This window comes from Kwoniella shivajii, chromosome 1 (assembly GCF_035658355.1).
Source record: "Kwoniella shivajii chromosome 1, complete sequence".
Classification (NCBI taxonomy): Eukaryota; Fungi; Basidiomycota; class Tremellomycetes; order Tremellales; family Cryptococcaceae; genus Kwoniella; species Kwoniella shivajii.
Genome location: NC_085908.1, coordinates 1,705,740 through 1,726,564, shown reverse-complemented (window position 1 = coordinate 1,726,564; position 20,825 = coordinate 1,705,740). Strand labels below are relative to the sequence as shown.

Below are 20,825 nucleotides of genomic sequence, written 5' to 3'. Positions count from 1 at the left end.
GTCCATCCATTTATTTATAACCATCTACCAACTTCATTCCAGCTTCTTACGGCTCTTGAATTTTCCAAACCTAGAGCAAATTGCCAACACTCATTGGCTCTTTTTGATCTACCTTGAACTTGTGATATTTTACCTAACCAAAACCAACCTTCAACAATATCCCAACCTGATTCTTGAGTTAACTGATTCAACAAACTTTCGGCTAGATCAATTTGATTTGTCTGAAAATACAGTTTAGATAATCCAATTATTGCTGGTGGATGCTCAGGCTTCAATAAGAGGGATTTGACAAATGATGCTTCAGAGGAATTATCACCTAATCCACCACCTATACCCAAATTCGTACTATTGTTTTTATCTGACGCGTTATGTTGACTTTGAGTTTGATGTTGATTGATTGTCGAATGATATAAACCTAACTGAACCCAAACATCGGCATTTTCAGGATCCAAAACTTCTGCTTCTTCAATGGCTACTAAACACTGTTCTAATTTACCCCATCTACGGAATGTTGCAGCCGACATTAACCATAAATTAGATAATATCCTAGATTCAGCTGATGTTCTTCCATGATCCTCAGATGGGTTGAGGGGCGGTGGAGGTGGTTGTAAGGTTCTCGATGATGGTGTGTAATTATGGAAATGTGAATGAATAGCTGTCGGAGCTATTGAGTGTGATGCTGAACCAGCTCTTTCCCTCGAATATTGAGGAGTCACATTCAGACGTCGAACACTACTCGGTCTTGAGACTGCTGTACCTGTTCCACTAATACCACTTGTAGCCGGATTTCCGGTTCCGGGAACGTGTAAATGTTTAGCGGTAGTCGCTTTCGATCGAATGGATGAGCTTCTTCTAGCGCTTTCATCTTCAATATCATCGGCATTGGGAACAACCAGCTTTGGCGATGAAGGTCTGGAAGAAGTTGAAGGGGTTTGAATGTTTATGGGTGGTTTCTCAGATACGGGGGGCGCGAGTGAAATAGCATTAACAGGAGGATTGACATGTGTGGGAGTAGGTGATTGGACTAGAACACAAACATCAGATTGACACTCATAATGACCGCTTGGTCGAAGAGAACGCTTCTCGAGCTTTACGTACCAGCTACAACACCTTCAGTCACTCCAACACTTATGTAACTTCCACCCAAACCCTCCTTTCCATCTTCATTTCCTGTTGCGGTAGTCATAGCATTTATACTACTACCACTTGCGACGGATTTCATTCCGCCGCCTTTACCAAATCCAGAAGAATAACCTAATTTACCTCTGTTTTTACCTGATCTAGCGGAGAAGAAAGCGAACAGTTCCTGCTGTTTCAACATCGCCAACTCTGGGCCTTGTTGTTTTTCAATGATAACGTTCAGAGTCATTCTTAATCTCATGACATGTTCTAATTTAGCTGATCTCGATAACGGGGTAGTTCTAGGTGGAGATATGGATAAATGCGGGAAAGATCCATCTTTCAGGATCAATGGATGCAACTCAGTTGGTGAATCCATCGGTGTAGGCGGTATGATAGCAAAATCTCTTGATTCAACTGTATTTCCGCTATCGTTCCCCGGTAATTCTTCTTCCCCAGCTGATGACTCCTCGTCTTGTTCCCACACACTAACACCTGCATCACAGGCTTTCATGGCCCCTTCCCAATCCCTTCGAGCAGTCAACAGAAGAGCAAGTAAGTGCCACGCCTGAACATTGGAAGGATCCAATTCAAGAGAAGATCGAATGCTCTGAGTGGCGGCGTCAATAGACCTCGCTTCGGCTTGACAGTGAGCAAGATGATAATATCCAGATGCCGTGGGGGAAAGATCGATTGCAGCGGTTAAATGATTGATTGCTTGAGCTTGATACGTCGGCCGGTCTACAGCATCAGCAGCTGAGCAAAGACAAAACCTGTCAGCTTTTTCTGATTGATCACGCAAACCGGTTTGACTCAGTCGCCTATTTCACTGAGATTCCACTTACTATGCACGGCCATGCCCATCCTAACAATGCCTTTGGCTTCTTCTATTCTAGCTCTCAATACGTTTCCGACCCCAATGCCACCATTGGATATGACGTCGCCAGCTAGAGTGGCGTATCTCCAAGCTTCTTCCGTTTCCCCTAGATCTCTACTCAGCAGTCTCGTACCTCCTAAGAGAGTCTCGATGAATTGTCTATCAGTATCTATCTCCGATTCCGGCGTCGATCCCTTCTTCATGATGTTATCTGGATCTGCGTTTTCGGCTTCTTGTTGAGCTTCGTCCGGAGAAGCAGAATCATCGTTCGCAATACTACTTCTAAGCTGTACTGATGATTCAGGTTGTTGAGTTTCTCTAGCTTTCAAGACAAGTTGAATGTAAAGCTCAAATACCCTCCTAGCGTCTACCGAATCTCCAACATCCGACAATAGATGAGTGAGGTGTCGAAGAATCGTTTGTGATTGAAAAGTCAGTGTCATAGCCCACCACAGAACCGAAATGATTTCTCTACCCAATTCTGCAGATCGACTATATAGTGCCACTGATAGTTCCGTGAACGTCGTTACAGGTCGATTTAGGGATCCAGCTCTGGGGAAAGATGTTGTAGCTTGCAGTAAAGATCGTCCTTGTCGTACAGCTTCGGTCACCTCTTTGGTCCACAATGACCTAGCGGACAATGAGCATGATCCGGGATAGAGTAGCGGTGTTTCCGGCGGAGGCTGTCGAGGAGCAGGATAGGTGGCCTCCAATGTTCTTAGGTACAGAACAAGCATCCTTTGGCGCTGAACCGGTCGGAAAGAAGCAGGCCAGGAAGAATTGAAAGAGTGATAGGTACGCAGTATTCGTAATGTCATCTGCCTTTCTTCGGCAGTCGGCGTTGATTGCCGAGCTGATAAAACAGCTGCACGGGTTAGAGCAGTTGATAAATAACGAAATATCTCGCGATAAGGATCGAAAGGCAATTGGGATGTTGGTTGAGTGCAGAAATATGATGGGATTGGTAGATGAAATGAAGATAGCGATTGTAAAAGAGGAATTGTGAGGAGATAAGACTGTATTGCTCTTGTGTAGTCAGGTATTGGAGAGAGCTCATAGCTAAGGCCTATGAAGGTGTCAGCACATGAGAATATTATGTGGCAGAATATGAGCTGCGATACATGCTGACATACCTTGAAGATATCTCCCGCGTATTCTCTCCAATACAGCAGCGTCCCCCTGCACTATTCCAAACCGGTTCTCCGCCGTCCAATCTACACTTCCGTATACGCTCAGAGCATCTTCATGTGATCCAAGAGCATGTAGATGATACGCTAGGGTCAATCTTGCAGACTGTTTTACTCCCTTATCAGCGGGACTAGTACGGAGAGAATGGAAACGTGCGTTCAAGGAAATATAACGCACAGTTAATTCTGCAGCAGACAACTTCCCACTTTGTATTAGACCCTCCAATGATTTGATGCCTTCTTTGACTTCTTCTAAGCCTTCTGATCCCACACCATTCCACCATTCGTTACCTTCACCCCAGCCACGATAATCATCAACTTCATCCCCATCTAGGTCTCCCGAACTTAGATAACTGGCTTTACTACTAACTCCTACTCCACCTTCATTGGCACGTATTGTACTTCCACTAGCTGAGGCGACTTCGTCTAAAGAATTCTTCTTACGATGTCGCAAATGAGGATGTGGTATGTGAACGAAAGATGAGTGTGAGCCTCCATTTGAGTCATTCGACGAATTGCTTGATACAGGTCCTTGTTCACCTCCGGTCGTAGGCTGAGAGGAAGATGGAGGAACTGTTATGAATCCCGATGAAGATGTGGTGGCATGCGATGTTGATGAAAGGTATAGAAGAGATATATCACGCAAGTAATGGATCAATGAAGTATCTATTGGAAAGGGTGAATCGCGTTAGCTAGACATGTAAGCCATTCGACCGAGACCGAGACCGAGGACTACAAGTCTTTCATCGACTTCCATAAGTAATCAAAGACATGATAGGCGACTCACTCCCTCCAGTATGTTTCCCCCATTTCCTCACTAATTCCCCCCAGCTCAGGTCTGTCTTATTTGGTGCTTGACCTGGAGTGGATTCCGCCCATGCACCGCGGAGTAAAGCTGCGGTAAGAGAAGTATTGTAATGAGCAGCCTTGGGTGTTGATCCTACAGATGTGGCCAAAGCTGACATGTTGCAGGGAGGAGATGCCGTCAGAGGCTGATACGAGGCCTCTTAGACTGACGGTATAGATATGTAAGAAGATGAAGAGATTATGAAGAGGTGTGAAAGAGATATATGAATATGAATAAGTAGTTATGTATTCTGCTATCTATCGATGGGCCGAGATGACGCCAAGTCGCATTTTCCGATGATATTACGTAATTGTGTTATTTATCAGATCGTCAGAAAGTTCAGAATTCGACTCGGCGCAAGGTGAAGTTGTTTTGTATCATTGTGAAAAAGACATTGTATATTGCAGTGACTATCAGCTCATCCTCAAGCCAACGCTCGTGCTTGTATCCTCGTTCATAGACCTGTGATCGAACTTGGAAGGTCCCAAGACAAGAGAAAGGACAAAATGGTAGCTGCGAACGGGTAAGTTCTTCTAATTCCTCTCCTTGTTATCGAAACCTTGAAATTTGACATAACGTCTTCGATTACAGCCTTGCCATACCCACGGGGGTCAACGGTAATTCCGCATCCACATCTTCCCACTCGTTCTCCAAATCACCTCCATCACACATGGAATACACATCATCAGCTCCGTTTCCACCTCCATCATCGAAACACGATGACAACGAGGAAATCCCTTCTCATTTATACGAGAAATTGCCTAGTCATCTATTGGAAGATAATGGGAAAGGTTTTAAAGTGCCTGACTACTTGAGGATGATATTGATGTGTAAGTCAAGTCTTGTAATATACGAAATACACGAGAAGTAGCTGACCATAAAAGTGCTACATAGCCAAAGTGTATTCTGCTCCCCTTAATCTGAAAGAGACTCCCTTGACTTTGGCAGTCAATCTATCTGCAAGACTTGGTAATGAAGTAAGCTGTCGAGCCCACTATCGCTCAGACGAGTCGCTGACATTGCTTAATTCTCTAGATATGGCTCAAACGTGAAGACCTTCAACCTGTTTTCTCATTCAAGATTCGGGGAGCGTATAATATGATGGCTTGTTTGAGTGAAGAGGAGAAAAAGAAAGGTGTGGTAACATGTAGTGCAGGTGAGTACAGTTCCACACCTCATTCCCGGTATCGGTAATGCCTTACTAAGCCTAAGAAACACTTTGATAGGTAACCACGCTCAAGGAGTAGCATTATCTAGTAACGCTCTGAACATTCCAGCAATAGTCGTTATGCCTGTCTCTACACCATCTATCAAATGGCGTAATGTTCAACGCTTGGGAGCTAAAGTCGTATTGCATGGAAGAGATTTCGATGAAGCGAAGACTGAATGTAGTCGACTAGAAAAAGAGAAGGGATTGACATTCATTCCACCATTTGATGATCCATATGTTGTGGCTGGACAAGGAACAATAGCAATGGAGATTTGTCGTCAAGTCACGGATGCAGATAAGTTGTCAGGTATATTTGGTGCTGTCGGTGGAGGAGGTATGATAGCTGGTATATCAGCTTATATCAAGCGTGTGGCTGCACCAACAGTAAAAGTTATAGGAGTAGAAACTGTCGATGCGGATGCTTTAGACAAGAGTCTGAAAAAAGGTAAAAGAGTTACATTAGATGAAGTTGGTCCATTCGCAGATGGAACTGCAGTGAGAATAGTTGGAGAAGAACCTTTTAGAGTATGCAAAGACAATGTAGATGGTGTTGTTCTGGTAAATAATGATGAAATCTGCGCAGCTATCAAAGATGTCTTCGAAGGTGAGTAAACCTTTCTTCCTCATGCTATCATTCGGATTGCCCAGACACGCATCAGGTGACCTGACTAGGAAACAGGATTAAGCTTACATATACATGCTGCAGAAACACGTTCCGTCCCAGAACCATCAGGGGCATTAGCTTTAGCGGGTCTGAAAGCTTATATATCGCGAAATAACCTCGTCGGAGCAAATAAACGATTCGTAGCTGTCATTTCTGGAGGTAACATGAATTTTGGCAGATTGAGATTCGTAGCTGAACGTGCGGAAATTGGTGAAAGAAGAGAAGTTTTGGTTAGCATTAAAGTAGCTGAAAAACCTGGATCGTAAGTTCCCTTCGTAGTCTATCATACCGACATGTTTATCAACCTATTGACTGCTTTTGGTCTGTTTCTAGCTTCCTTAAATTCCATTCATTACTCGGAGAAAGAGCGGTGACAGAATTTACATATCGATATTCTTCTCAAGAAACCGGGTATATCATCTGTTCATTCATCTTATCGTGTGCATCGTCATCGGCATCTGGACCAACGCATGAAGCACGTCAAAAAGAGATCAACGAATTATTCGAAATGCTTAAGAAAGAAGGCATCGAAGCTACCGATTTGAGTGAAGATGAATTCTCGAAATCACACGTGAGACATCTAGTGGGAGGAAGGAGTGATGTTGAAGATGAACGTCTGTTCAGATTTGGTAAGTTTGCTTGCTGTCAGAATCAGATTGTCATCAGATGATGGAAACTGATTCATCTATGATAACTGAACAGAATTCCCAGAACGACCCGGTGCATTAGGTAATTTCCTAAGAGGCATGAAATCAGATTGGAATATCTCAATGTTCCATTACCGAAATCATGGCGCTGGTGAGTTGTCCTCCACGTTCCTGTCCTGCTGTATTGGGTCTCCGGATCGCTGTTTGTACGGTACATACCATAGCATTCGCACGGATCAATGCTAATTCTTCCGTTGTACTAGACGTTGGCAAAGTACTTATCGGTGTACAAGTTCCCCGAGATTCCTACGATGGCTTTGGAGAATTTTTAGATGATCTTGGATATGTTTACGTTGAGGAAACCCAAAACCCGGCTTACACTTCTCTGTTGAGGCATCAATGAGGGGTGCGAGGATATTTACGAGGTTCGTAAAAATCGGGGAACGGTCTCTCGAGTGAACGTTGAAAGGTCTTGCCGGATTGGTAGGGGTTGTACGATATGCATATAATCATCATCATCTCGGTACCAACTCCAGTCTGTGAAATCATTCACTACATTCTGCATCAAGAGATCACTACCATCACCACATCCCCTGCTCCTCGTCATCATCATCGTTATGCTATTCATCGCTATCAGAGTGTTCGAGCGGAGATGCCGAATGACCTCCGACATTTTGTTGATTTGCCACGCGATTTTACCCCGCGTCGTTTCGTTTGATCGTTTCTGTTATTCCGTCTTCAAGATGTGGATGCAATGCTAGCTCAAAACGTCCAGACAGTGCAAGCAAGCTCAGTATATCTTGCATATCTTGCAACTCTCTCCCGTACCGGACACTAGAAAGGGCTGCACTGCCAGTGAAGGACGGAGAGCCTCTAGCAGCCTCAAGATGCCTCGTCCAGTCACCATAACATATACTTTACATCCCTCACCTACTCCTTCGACATCCAATTCGACCCAGGTTCTACAATCTGCAATATCAGGCATAAAATCTCATCTACCGTTGAGAAACCTACACTGGAAATCATCGACAAGGACTTCTATACGAACTATCCAAGAAGTAGACATTGAGCTAGTTGAATTGGGTGAAATCAACTCTGTACGAGATAATTTAGGTGGAATTGGTGGAAATGGTAGCTCAGTACTGGATACACCTCTGGTCAATCTTTGTTTGGTAGTCTGTGAGGTGGGTGAGAGCTCTTATCTATTCACAGTAATGACTGAACTTGCTACGACGATACCGTTCGGGTTGTTGTTCAGTATAGTGCAGTATAGACTAATCCACTCATTGAAAATACAGGATGCCGAAGTGTATAAAAACCAAACTCGCTCTTTTATAAGAGATTGGTTATCTCTTTTGGCAGCACGACGTACCCCTCATGCACCATTGATTGTCCTGGTTAATCCACCCAATCCAGCGGGGCATGCAGCTGGAGGTAAGAGCGTTTGGGGGAAAGATAAAGGAGTGCTAGGTAAACTGAAAACTGATTTTAACGTTGGTAAAAGAGATAGGTGAGTCCGACGAGTTCTATGTCCTATAATATGTACAACAGGACAATCTGATACGTGGCAAAGAGAGTCTTCAGTTTCAGATCCCAATCCCCGCGTACGTCTTGCTGATATCTTTCATCGCCCCATCTTCAGATGCGTCCAATTGAACCTACCTCAAGTAGGATCATATGATCCAGCAGCTTGGCCAGAGGTGATGAACAAATTGAAAGAATCCCTAGTATCAGCATTTGACTCTGCTATCATAGAAAGAGAAGAAGAAGTTAAAAGAGGTGAAGCTCAAAGATTGAATGTCGGTTGGAATTTCTGTACTTGGTTTTTACTCAAAGTAAGTCATAAGTGCTTTAAGTCTGACACGCCGCTTCTTTCACAACCACTGTCTTCCTCATTGTGTACCCGCTTCATAATGATCCATGTGTGGTCATTCGAACTTTTGAAGCAAATCTCAGCTGGCTCCTGGCTTCTAGTGCTAAACTTGGTTCTCTTCCCAGGAATCTCTTGCGAACTCATTCGAATCCGTGAACTTGCCCGAAGACTCATTGTTAATTTACGAAGAACTGGAAGCGTCTTTTTTTCAAGTATTGAAGGAACAAAATTTATCTTGGTTCGGAATATCAAAGCTTGGTGCTACACATCCTGGAGATGATTCATTACCAATTCTGGATACGACCGTAAAACCATACAGAGAGTTAATGAGGAGTAGTATGATTAGTATATTCGATTTTAGGATATACCTCTTTGCTAGACAAGGTCAACTTTTAGGTAAACTTGGAAGAATAACTGAAGTCGCTAAAAGAGGTCAATGGTTTGTCGCTTCTTTGACTAGAAGATTACGAGAAGCCGAAGTGAGTAATACATCATTGAATCTACATTATATCTTTACATCTGTCACCTGCAAGGATAAGCTTATTTTTACGTATACAGGAATCGCTTGCTCAACACTTCATCGAATCTTGGACATATACAGCTTGTATGGATATCGTGGACAAGTGTGACCAATGGTCAAGGATAGATAGACCCAATGGTGACTATTCAGGTTTAGTAGCTTACGAATCTGCAAGATCAGAGCTCTTAGATATCGCTCGAATACAGGTAAATCCAGATCTACTTTTCACATTGACAGAGTCTAAGACAAAAGACTAATGCTTCGATTTATCCAGGTTGAACGGATAGGTGTATCTTCAGGTCATCTTCCGCCTATATACCCTTTCAATCCAGCTTCTTCACCATACCCCAGTACAATCCAAGAAGACGTCTTGTTCGAATCTTCTTCGAACGGTTTATCCGATGACGAAGAATTACAACATACACCTCAATCCGCTTCGGAACAAAGACCGATATTGTCAAACGAACAACTGATAGATGCTCAACAAGATGAAGGCAATTGTAGAGCTTTATATGCGGGACTGACTAGGAAGACTATAAAAGCTTATGAAGCATGTGGAAAAGTAAATTCGGTCACTAGACTGAAAGCCGATTTAGCTGCTTTAGCATTGTGAGTCTTCGTTGGTTCATTCCTTCACCCCTTATCTCCTTTTGATAAGAGCGATAGCTCAGATCCAATCTAACGATCCTATAGATATACTCAATCGTGGTCAGAAGCATATGACCTTTCTAGAAGATTGGCGAAAGACTGTGCGGAATTTCTCACTTGGGATCCAATATCGAAGTTCGCTCTCGAAGGAGCTTTACAAGCGCATAGAGAACTAAATATGGGGAAAGACGAAGATTGGGAAAATCTAGGTTTGGCCTATCTACGAGCATGCGCACTAGTCGACAAAGACAAGGAACAGGGCCTAGAGGGCGTGCAAATCGACTTTGAGGAACTGAAGAGGACGGTAGAAGGGTTGAGGGAAAGTGACACAGAACAAGATGGTGGGTTCGCTGTCAGCTTTCGTACATCCGATACTTACAAGCTGACGTCCCATGCTGTAACAGTGGAAGAGCATAAGGCGTTTGCTATCAGGATTATGAGTGGTCAAGCTGATCATGCAGAAGACGGGGATCAAACTTCTATAGAAATAGGAGTAAACAACGTCTTACCTGTAGTGAGCATTGTACTCATTATATATGTAGGATTCGAAAAGCTAATCACCTAGCCCATGCTCAGCCGATAGAAGTGGATCATATTTCAGTAGATCTTACGGATATGCAAGGCGAGACGATAAGCTTCTCGAACGAAGGCGAAATACTGCAGCCAGGAGACAACACAATCAAGGCAATTTGTTCTGTAAGCCTTGCCGATGGTTCCTTCTGGTAGTTTGACACCGATTTTTCGCTAATTTCGCCTATTTGCACGAACGGCAGACCTCTACACAAGGGTTATACAGCCTTCAGATAGCTACTGTGTCTCTGGGATCAGTCAATTTCATCTATAACAAGGCTGAAGAAGAATACAAGTTGCGTGTGAAGCGGGATCCCAGAGGTGTCGAAGCGAGGTTGAGAATGCCTTATGACAGTAAGCGACTTTTCAACCACTGGCTGGTGGTAAGCTGATATTGATCGACAATGTAGTAAAACTTGACGAAGACACCAAAGTAGTAGTTGAGATCAAAGCTGGAGTAGTCGAGATGAAAGACGTCAAAATGAGCCTAAGGTCATTGGTAGGAGAAGTCACCTATCTTGTGCAGGTGGCACAGATGAGTGAACAAGGTAAGTCAGAGATGTGTGAACCTCGAAAGGGTTTTGACACTGAATTTGCCAGAGGTCAACGTCGACGAGTCAGCTTTGGTAAACATCGGAGATCTCGACCCTGGAGAAGATGTCGACATAGCTATTCCTTACACTGGTATTCCACAAGGGGAATATGCAAAGGTAAACTTCTGACTCTCATGTTTGTAACATGGAAGATCAGTCTGAAAGTTGATACACGTTTCTCAGGCGCAAATTGTACTACAATACGAGACTTCATCGGGCCCGAGAGAATGGATAGATACACAAGTTATATTCATGGGTCTACCACTGACAGTCAATGTTCAGGATTTCTTCCGACCAGAATGGTAAGCTTACAGTCTAATTCTAATTCAAGGTAGTCCCAAGCTTATATTGCAAGCAGCCTGTTATCGCATTTCACGATAGCGTCCGATGGCAGAGAGTATCTTCGTATAGCTTCAGTCGAGTTGTCCCCGCCTCAAGAAGGAAGTCACGCGGTAGAAGCGTGTAAGAAGCAATGGGAAAACAGCGCCGTAAGCCCCCAATTTTCGAAGCGTATTTGGGACGAATAAGCTGATTCTGAATGTTTGGTAGACTATCACACCGCATCAGCCGTTATCTTGCTTGTTCAAGGTGCGAAAGCATGGCAAAGCTGACGGTGAGCTGATATTTGTGACCTCGCCGCTATGAATATACTACTAACAGAGGATTTGTAGGCAACGGAGCTGTGTTGAGATTGCGTATACGGTATCGTAGTCTGGAAGAAGGTGAGTAACGAGTTCCCTTTCTATCAAAACAATAAAGCTGAAATGTAGGAATTTGTAGAGGTCCGAATAGCTATCGAAAACGCTTTCCAGAAGCTTCCCTCTTCATCCCGTGACTCCGTCCGTCGCATAGCGGGGGAATGGGCCAGAGATAGAGGGCAGTGGTTGCGTCCTTATCTACTAGGTACTTCACTTGCAGAGACTTTGAGCGATGTTCTGTGGTCGCAGCATGTAGAAGGGTCAGACGAGCTTTTAAAGGTAATTTTTCGTATTCAATCGGGCTTTACGGGAAGTTCATAGCTCATTTTCGTTCTCAGGCGATCGAGAATGATCCAGTGGAAATGTGGCGAACACTCGAGATACCAGTTGACGTTCCTCAGCATCGGGTAAGTCCACCTGTTGTACAAATCGAAACAGTCTACTAACGATATCATCTCAGCTCTTGACGACGGTTCGAATATCGCCCGCATCTTCCAGAGACTCAGACGCGCCCAAAGAAGTATACGAAGGCAGAGCTATAAATATGAAATTGACTTTATCAACTAGTCATACATGGTCGGGATCTGACCCGGACTCAACTAAAGAACGGATATTAGTATTTGATATTTCGAATAACGAAGATTGGCTAATCCTGGGTAAGAAGAAGGGATATTACACACCCGATGTAAGTTTTCTAATCCGTGACTAGATCCCCAAAAATGAGGAATATGTGAGGAACGTTTGGCTGATATATTTGGTGAAAGCCTACAAAACCAGAAGAACAGATAATCATTCTTATACCACTGAAATCAGGTCAATTGTTCTTACCAAATGTGAATATTCAATTATTACAAAATCCAAATTCAAATTCAAATCCAAATCTGGGGATCGAGAGTGATCGACAAACACAACTACTATGCGAAACGTATTTCGAGAATGCAGCTCAGAGCATAACCGTCTTACCTGCTAAAAAAGAGGTGAATGCGATCGTACCTATACCTGTAGCCACTAATGAAATCTGGGAAGGAGAGAGAATATGATCAGAGCGGGAAAAGTGGTATGACTGGCAATCTGTCATTTCTCTCAGTCATGCATGTGTAGAAGTAACGTTACGACTATATCATTTTAAACGAAATGTAAAGATGATAATGCATACATGAATAAAATACAAGTGAATCAGTGGAAACAAAACTAAATATTTGACAACAATGATTGGTTAAACAAAAGACAAGAAATTTAGTACATCCTCTCTCTTTGTAATCAGCACTAATCAAAAGGAAAACCTTAAAATATCAAAGCAATCTATCTCCAACCGTATCTAAAATCTGTTCAACGTTTCTTCGACGTAACTTCCGGCCAAAGCAAGTTCATGATATTGTGAAACTGAAAGTGCATTCAAGATAATTCGTCAATAGCCATTCTCGGCATGGTGTGGGAGCCAATTTAAACAAGATTCGCTTACCACTTTTAATCATTTTCAACTTCCACTTCAGTTCATTCTTACTTAAAGAAGATTTGAATGATCCTCCACAATGGCATGTCGCAGCCAAATTATCTGATTTCGTAGAAGAGCATTTCATGCAAATCACCTTATATAACGAACAAGGAGTATGTATCAGCTATGGTATTTTGGTAGACGACTACTCGCAGGGGAAAAACAAATCTTACATCTTGTGTTTGATATGAAGTTACCATTTTGGAAATCATCTCTATTAATGGTTGTTCAATTTGGAATCTATCATAGTCTGAATCGCATTTCTACATAGCACGATTCCTGAGTGTCAGCTTATTCTTATCTTACAATCGAGGAAACAGAGAGCTACATAGTTCATTGACTCACATGACAAACCCATGTTTTCCTTGAAGGAGGTAATATTTCACCTGATTGAGGATCTATAGTAGGTAATCTATCTGGATCTCTACAGAGATCAACATCTCTGATTGAGTTACATTTCTTGCAAATGATCATCGGTATTTCTATACTTTCACAGGGGTTTTTGAAATTCGCGTCTCCGGAAAATTCTCTTATTGAAATCAAGTCTAATAAATTTCTTTTGAGGATTTGAATTTCAATTAAATGTTCAGAAGCTAACGAATATACTTCTGTGATTGATTTGATTAATTCTAAAGTTGGATTCGATTTATCTCCTCTGGATCCAGGTAATTCGGGGAACAATAAGCTCTCAGCTTTGGTTTCATCAACGTGTGATAAAGCTTGTAATTTCTTGATTTTGGATATATCATTCAATAATTTCCGTGTGAGTGTTTGATTGATCGATTTCTGTCCAGTGGATTTCTCCTTTTCTTTAGCAGGGTTTATAGTGGATGTGTTTTCTCCTGGTACATCGATGTTTAGGTTATGTATAACTCGTAATGGAGCTCGATCATCATGTGATGATCTTTTAGCGCTGTATAATTGGAAAATGAATTGAGCTACATTCCTTTCGAAAACAGGTTGAAGTACACCAGGTAAGAAAGATTGTATATTCCAATCCATACTAATCTCGAATTTCGCTGGTGGCGGATCTCTCGAAGATGCAATCTCAGGTGGGACTTTCACACCACCGAAATTAGCTATATCCATCCAAGCTAAATAGTTCCAGAATTGAGTAACGTCGATGACTAAGTGTCTGAACAATTCTTGGGAGTTGGCAGCTGTTACAAGGTATTTCGCGAAAGCAAAGGCGCTTCCAGCGTCTGGTTTAGTTGTCAACAGGAAGATTCGATTGAAATCCGCATAGACCACCTGAGTCCCTAACCTTTTGAATTCCGCTAATAATTGCAAGAAAGTCTTCCGCATCAGACCGTGAAGAAATCGTTGTAGCGCGGGTTCAAACATATTACTTGCTGAAGAACTGACCCATCTCCAGAACTGATCGACCACAAGATCAGATGGTGTTGAGTAAATCCCCTTGACGTGTGCACGTGCTTTATCGAGGAACCATGATCGGACCATTGACTTGAGCACACCAAAAGTCTGAGTTGACAACACAGCATCACCAAGCATAACCGATGAGTTTGCCGTTCCTTTAGCGTATTCATCAAGGTTGTGTGATGCAGAGTCAAATGCCAGAGAACCTGTACCTGAGCCTTCCATCTCGTTGACTAGAGCAGACTGGAGGACCGCATTGATGGCTAGATCCGAGATTTCCATTTCCAGGACGACTGAAGAATAACATCCTCTGCTCGACATGCGGGGTGAGATAAGATCTTCGCCGAGGTTGGCATCCTCTTCTGAACCGCCCAGGTCCGGTCGGGAAGAAGCTGACCACCATAGGATCATATCTTGTTGTTTGAGACGTCGGGCAAATTCGATATCAGCTAGGAAAACAGGTGCATCTTGGCCCAGATTCTGGAATGATTGTCACACGAGTCAGTTGGATATCTACATAAAACAAGAAGTATATTCAACTTACGCCAACTGGCACATCGTAATGAGCAGCGATCTCAATCTGATCTTTGACCCAGCTCGATAACTTAAGATATTGCGCTACCATTCTTCTACTAGTTTGGACTAGCCAACCCACACTTGGTTTCTCGTCATTACCTTTGAAAGTGATGAAGGGGAATTCGGAGAAGACGGGAGCGGTGACTTGGTAGTAAGAATGTTCAAAGGGTGAACAAAGAGCAACAACATTCAGACCATGTCTGATAACTTGGATATCTTTTGCTAGTTGTCTCAAAGCTGATAATTCCGTTTTGTAGTAGTTCGTAACAAATTCGATTGACTCAGGATATGAAAATATACCTTTGGTAGCTACATCGACCTTTTCGGTATACCATCTTGCAGGGTTGGGTAATCTTTCGGGTGTCCTAGAACTGTCCACGACATATGTCTTCACTGGACTATCGGGTGAGAAAAGGGCGATGAGATGTCTCGAATTGAAAGTGGCATGATAGATGAAATGGTATCGAATTCCTTTACCTTCATCAAGGTATCTATGTCTTAAAACGCTTGTGCCCGGTTTCTCGAGATCGGATAAATCAAAACCTTTATCCAAACCTCTATTCAGTCCACCCAAAGAAGATGTTTTGAGGGTACAGCTTGTGCCAAATTGAAGTAATGCTCGAACAACCAGTGGTACCTGAAGTTCATATGCTCCGTCGACATTTGGATTGTTGATCATACTTGAAAAGTGCGATTCGCCTTCTACAAATAAGGTTTCGTCCACTAACAATCTGAAAAGATGTCTTGCTGCCTGGCCCCTGGGTAATACTCTGGCTACGGTAGTTGCTTCATACCGATCTGAGAAAGTGCCTTCAACGGGTAAATTCTTGAAATTCAGGTAAAACTCCCTAGGAATTCTCAGTCGAACAGATTGGAAAGTCCCATCAATAGCCAACCACAATCTAAACTCTCCAGGTCGATTCGTTGAAGCTATTTGAATGATATCCCATTGTCTTGAAGCAAGGTTGATAGATCTCGTCTTCAACATCGACGAAACAGTACCATCTTGTCTTGGACCTTGTTTCCTCGCTCGAGAACGTTCGATTCGTTGTTTTCGCCATTCTTTCTTCATCACTCGGATATACTCAGAATAGTCCTCGGTAGGATCGGGAACAGCTTCAGGTGTCTTTTCCCTTGTAACCTTCTTCTTTTTCACTAGAGCCATTTTCGGACCGGCGGTCTTTGATTTACCCATATCTTCCATATCTTTTGCAATTGCGTTTGTTTTCATCTTGGCGAACATATCTGTGAGTTTGTGCTGTTGGAACTTATCTTCTTTAGCAGCTACTCTTTTGAAAAGCCAATCGGGGTGTCTGATTCTCGGTACTGGATTGGCTACCTTTTGTAAAGCAGCGGGGATAGTAATCAATTTTTGGATGACAGAGCCTAATCGTTCCGTGTAATAGCCCCAATCGAGGATCGTTCGCAGGTCAAATTCAGTAAGACTGTTGTCCTTCAACCATTTTTTCAGGAAATGCCGTTTGACAGGTTCCTCGGCGGTGAAAATGGCTACCGGGATAGCTCGTTCTGTTACTGGAGCACCATTGGGTTTGGCGGAAATGATAAATCGACATGATAAACCTTTGTCTTTTACCATTTGATCACCCAAGAATTCAGCCAGTCTTCGAGCGGTACTAATAGAGGTAGACTTTTGTGTTCCGTATTCCGCTAGTGTCTTGGACATACTTCTATTCTCAGCGATAAGATCGACCAGTTCATCGTCATGCAAAGAGGAGGCTTTACTTTGCAAGATATCAAGCCATTGATCAGCAACTTCTGCTACGGCAGCATAACATTCTTCTGTAGTGGTACCAAGCAAGAATTTGTCGAATATTTGAGATTGGAAGATCTTGATTAACTGAAGTTCACCTCGTCTTTTGACTTCGAACCCCTTCAATTCTGCTAAAGATCCATCCGGGTTGAATACCGCATATCGTTTCTTCAGTAATTTGTCTTCTTCCTTTGATGAGGGTAAAATCATCGCTTTGTAAGGACCGTCTAATTCGAAGAAAATACTGTTCTCCTTTCTAATTTCATACTTGCCAGATTCTTTGTCGACCAGTTCGTGGTATTGATGATTAGTGAATTTGGCATGAACGAGATGATTTAACATGGTACAAGGATATGATATACCGAAGCTTTTCCCATTCTTGAGTTTGAACTTGAAATCTTCGGGGAAAACCCCTGGAAGCATACACCAAATACCATCCGTATCCAATTCCAACGGTCTTCCAATTTGTTCAACCAATTGTCGAGCCATCTGAATGATCGTAGCTCCTGTTAGACAGGTGATACCAGCCATTTCCATGGAGTACCATCTTGCTCCTTTTCTCATGACGTATCCATAGAACGAGTTCAAGATACACTTGTGAGCTAATTGCAGGGAGTCGTATAAAACAATCATCTTTTTAGCTTCATCCACGGCGCTCACAGCACCTCCTTCGTCAATGGCTTTATCAAGATTTTTCTTCCATGTTTTGTGGAGACCTTTATATTCGTATCTTCGATCTCGGAAAGCTCGCACAGTGTCGATATAAAAAGAATTTTCTCGTTGACAGATGATGGAAGTCTTGGTGACAATTTTGGTTTCGTGAGTTCTCCTGTATACTTTTCGCGAATAATCACCAAGACGTTTATGTATCAGTGCTGATTGGTCTCCTTGAGGTAGATCCACAAATCGCCTTTTGGGTGCGTTAGGATGTTTCGGAGGAAACAACTCTTGCTCCAAAGCGTATCGAACCATGTTGACTTCATCCCTCTTCGCTGGGAAATACTCCCCTCTCCACGCCCATTCTAGCCTTCTATCACATGTCTTGTCCGGTCGATTGTAATCGCAAACTGCACAATCCGCTTCTTCTTTCATTGAGTCAGGTTGTAGACGATTTGACAACATGATATTGGGATACATTGCTGCGACGTCTAAATGGTAAATGAGGGGTTTATCTAGACGGTTTGGGTTATCTCGCATAAGCTCAAGTGCTGTTTGAATTTCGGCTTTGACCTCATCATAATTTGCGACGTCTTCAAGCTTGATTTGACCTTCTTCGACCAAGGAGAATTGCAATGCGGCATCAAGGTCTCCAATGAGCTGAATCATGTCAGCTAATATGTGCGTCACTGCAAGGAGATCAGCTCACTTGTTCACATGCACTGGGTTCCATCTTGAAGTGTGTCGGTATATCACTCCTGAACACTCCAGCTTCCAACGCTTCTACATGACCACCGACATATGTCTCTGAAGCCAGCAAATGACCCTCATATGTCATTCCATGTGGATCTTCATGCCGATTTGGCATGATGATATGCGCTTGATACGCTTCGACCTATATGACTTGTTAGCTGATTGCATCAATGTGCTTAACTCAGCTTACCATCAAAAGTGTTTCACACAAAGTTCCACTACCTTTCCTCAGTACTTCATCTGGATTTAGGGGGATGATGTTACACAGCGAGAAGATGAAGGGATGGACGTATTTCATGTATAGGTAATATGTGGCAACCGCATCGGAGACCGAATACTGTGCAAGACTGTGTGGTTGCTCGATAGCGTATCTGTAATGAACGTTATCTCGTGTTTCGCGATTACAGGTGCATATGGGAGGGACTTACGGCGTCATGAGCTCAGGATCTAATTCAATAGGGTTGTATCCTAATTTAGCAGTAGTGACAGCTTTGAGACCTTGACTTCCTTGTGGTAGATAAGAATCTCGTTTCACCCATCTACAGTCATGTTAGTCGTTCGCATGGAGATGGGTTTGTGACTCCTGTCGACTCACCTAAAACAGTCCATGTGCATTGTAGCTCTTGATTTATATTCATCCTCTATATCCGGCTTGAATCCTATCTCATCATACATATTTATTCCATGAATTTTTGCTCTAACATCTACGAATGGGAAATCGAAACTATCTCCATTGTAGGTGACCATGACTGTGGGTTTTGATTCTCTTATATGTTCGAACCAGCGCCGTATCAATGCAGGCTACATGCACCACGTTAGCTCCAATTGAAATACATGTTGAAATCGCATAGCTCACCTCGTCAGCTTCGTTGAAAATGGTGAAATCTCCTGGATATTCTTCTTTCGGTGTGTATTCGAAATCATCGATATCCTCTGCTACGATCTCCCTATTCGTTATCAGATACCCTTGGCCATCAATCATATATGATATCATCATAATCTGATCCGTTTGCTGATCTGGGAATTTGAGTGGTTGTTTCGTAGTTTCAATGTCATATGCCATTACTACAGGTTCAGCTCGCTTGACTAATGATGTTATTCTTTCTAGTGATATTATACCAGTATGTGATGTTACAGTGTACCATAAACCGACTCGCACATCTAGAATCATTTCAACCATCCATCAGCTTTTCTGAAACGTACATACAGGTCAAGGAAGAAGAGTCTACTTACCAAGATCAATTGCCACTCGAAGATAATAATTTATGTCATGTTCTCTTATATCTATTATACATTCTGACGGTTCTTTATCTCTTCGTTTTCGACCTTCATCTTCTGCACCCCAAGCCTTTTCTTCTTGATCATCACCATGTCCATTCATAGCATTCTCAGCTCCTACCATATCAGCATACGCATCTACAGCTGTAAATTTCGCCGAATTCGATTGTGCCAAAGGTAAAAGTTCCCTTCGAATGCCTTGAAGATCCGCCGTGTTGTGGAAGAATAATTTAAGGAATATAGGCGGTGCCGATAGTAGATGATTCGGCTGTAAAGGGCGTTGTAAGCTACGATTATGAGAAGAAGAACTGATTACTCGAGTTGGTGGAAACTGAGTTGGTGGAAACTTACCAAATCAAGATCCCATTTCTTTTCCCTCACTATACGCACCACCACGCCTTCAAATCGTTTCAACAACCATTCTTCCACTATGGTTTCTGTTCCGGCCTAGATTCAATGTTTCCTCATTAGCTACCGATATCAGGGGTGTTTCTGTGTTTCTCAAAAGGAAGATGACTTACACGACATGTCACGTAGAAATAAGGCTCATAAGGTATAGTAGCTTTAAACATTCCTCCATCATCTTGTATGAAATAGAAATCTACTGCTGCTGATCCACCCGCATGCGATGTACTCTGTATGAGAGTCTAGACAATCACATTTATCAATCAGCATTCCCTTTCCCACATATATATGTACCGTTGAATCTTCTACAATCTCCGGTGAACAACTTTTTTTTTGGATGGATTGTCACTCACTTGATGCATATTAACCAACCAACCTATTTTTTCCTCTCCTTCCGCACGTGAACTTTCGAATCTCCAGAAACCCAATTTCTCGTCGATCTCATCTTGTATTTTCACTTCTTCAAATTTCTCTGCCGCGGCAGTACCATCATCTTCTCTTTTCGGTGCTGGTCTATCGATACCATATGCTACACCACCACCTCTACCTCTCTTCTTCCCCGTGAACCGGGTGTTTGAACCTCCCCTTCCTCGTCCTCGGAATGAGCCCCTTGATGACATGTTGGTGCTGATACAGAAGAGAAGGCTGCTAAAGAAGGAAGCGAGAGGGTGATGAAATGGAGGTATATCCAGTCAAAAGTGACTGTTGATGAACGGGATGAATCAAGTGGATGGGATGGATAGGAAGATGGCAAAACGCGTGATGTTGTCAGGAATTTTCAATTCAGGGTGAACAAAAGACGCGTCGCATTGAAGGAAAAAAGCAATGTTCTCGGAAAATGAACGCGTGGAAAAGAAGTGAAATACATGTAATATGGACAGTGATGATATCCAGAGAGATGCATGGTTGGGAACAGTCACAAGAATATAACATCCAACAGTATGTACAGTATGAACAGAAGAGAAACGAGGAACCCAATGTGATATATGCTAAAAACCCGACAAATAACGGAATCCATCCGATGTAGGTATGTATAGATTTATTTTACAATATGCTGAGA

The 20,825-nt window shown here is 42.7% G+C and overlaps 4 protein-coding genes across 4 annotated transcripts; 2 read left to right on the top strand and 2 right to left on the bottom strand.

Moving 5' to 3' along the window:
* Positions 1-14: 14 nt before the first annotated feature.
* Positions 15-4,148, bottom strand: IL334_000658 (uncharacterized protein; the record flags this gene model as incomplete). Its single annotated transcript, XM_062932424.1, has 6 exons — positions 15-1,024; positions 1,099-1,875; positions 1,965-3,062; positions 3,130-3,289; positions 3,362-3,849; positions 3,971-4,148. The coding sequence occupies 6 exons, from the start codon at positions 4,146-4,148 to the stop codon at positions 15-17; spliced, it is 3,711 nt and encodes a 1,236-aa protein (XP_062788475.1).
* A 388-nt stretch (positions 4,149-4,536) lies between these two features.
* IL334_000657 (threonine ammonia-lyase, biosynthetic) lies at positions 4,537-6,954 on the top strand (the record flags this gene model as incomplete). Its single annotated transcript, XM_062932423.1, has 9 exons — positions 4,537-4,553; positions 4,622-4,860; positions 4,925-5,007; positions 5,066-5,186; positions 5,257-5,844; positions 5,947-6,166; positions 6,238-6,533; positions 6,607-6,702; positions 6,815-6,954. 9 exons carry the CDS (start codon positions 4,537-4,539, stop codon positions 6,952-6,954), a joined length of 1,800 nt encoding a protein of 599 aa, XP_062788474.1.
* A 484-nt stretch (positions 6,955-7,438) lies between these two features.
* On the top strand, positions 7,439-12,493 carry IL334_000656 (uncharacterized protein; the record flags this gene model as incomplete). Its single annotated transcript, XM_062932422.1, has 20 exons — positions 7,439-7,735; positions 7,850-8,061; positions 8,194-8,386; positions 8,550-8,903; positions 8,983-9,150; positions 9,219-9,553; positions 9,638-9,933; positions 9,997-10,106; positions 10,169-10,288; positions 10,366-10,516; positions 10,573-10,710; positions 10,763-10,872; positions 10,939-11,057; positions 11,114-11,243; positions 11,305-11,368; positions 11,427-11,477; positions 11,536-11,732; positions 11,792-11,860; positions 11,914-12,138; positions 12,218-12,493. The coding sequence occupies 20 exons, from the start codon at positions 7,439-7,441 to the stop codon at positions 12,491-12,493; spliced, it is 3,615 nt and encodes a 1,204-aa protein (XP_062788473.1).
* Positions 12,494-12,771: 278 nt separating this feature from the next.
* On the bottom strand, positions 12,772-20,385 carry IL334_000655 (DNA polymerase epsilon catalytic subunit A; the record flags this gene model as incomplete). The annotated part of the gene is made up of 14 exons (XM_062932421.1): positions 12,772-12,836; positions 12,916-13,042; positions 13,122-13,211; positions 13,294-14,805; positions 14,870-17,989; positions 18,039-18,224; positions 18,273-18,453; positions 18,511-18,621; positions 18,678-18,883; positions 18,939-19,243; positions 19,316-19,628; positions 19,712-19,807; positions 19,882-20,007; positions 20,119-20,385. 14 exons carry the CDS (start codon positions 20,383-20,385, stop codon positions 12,772-12,774), a joined length of 6,705 nt encoding a protein of 2,234 aa, XP_062788472.1.
* Between the last annotated feature and the right edge of the window lie 440 nt (positions 20,386-20,825).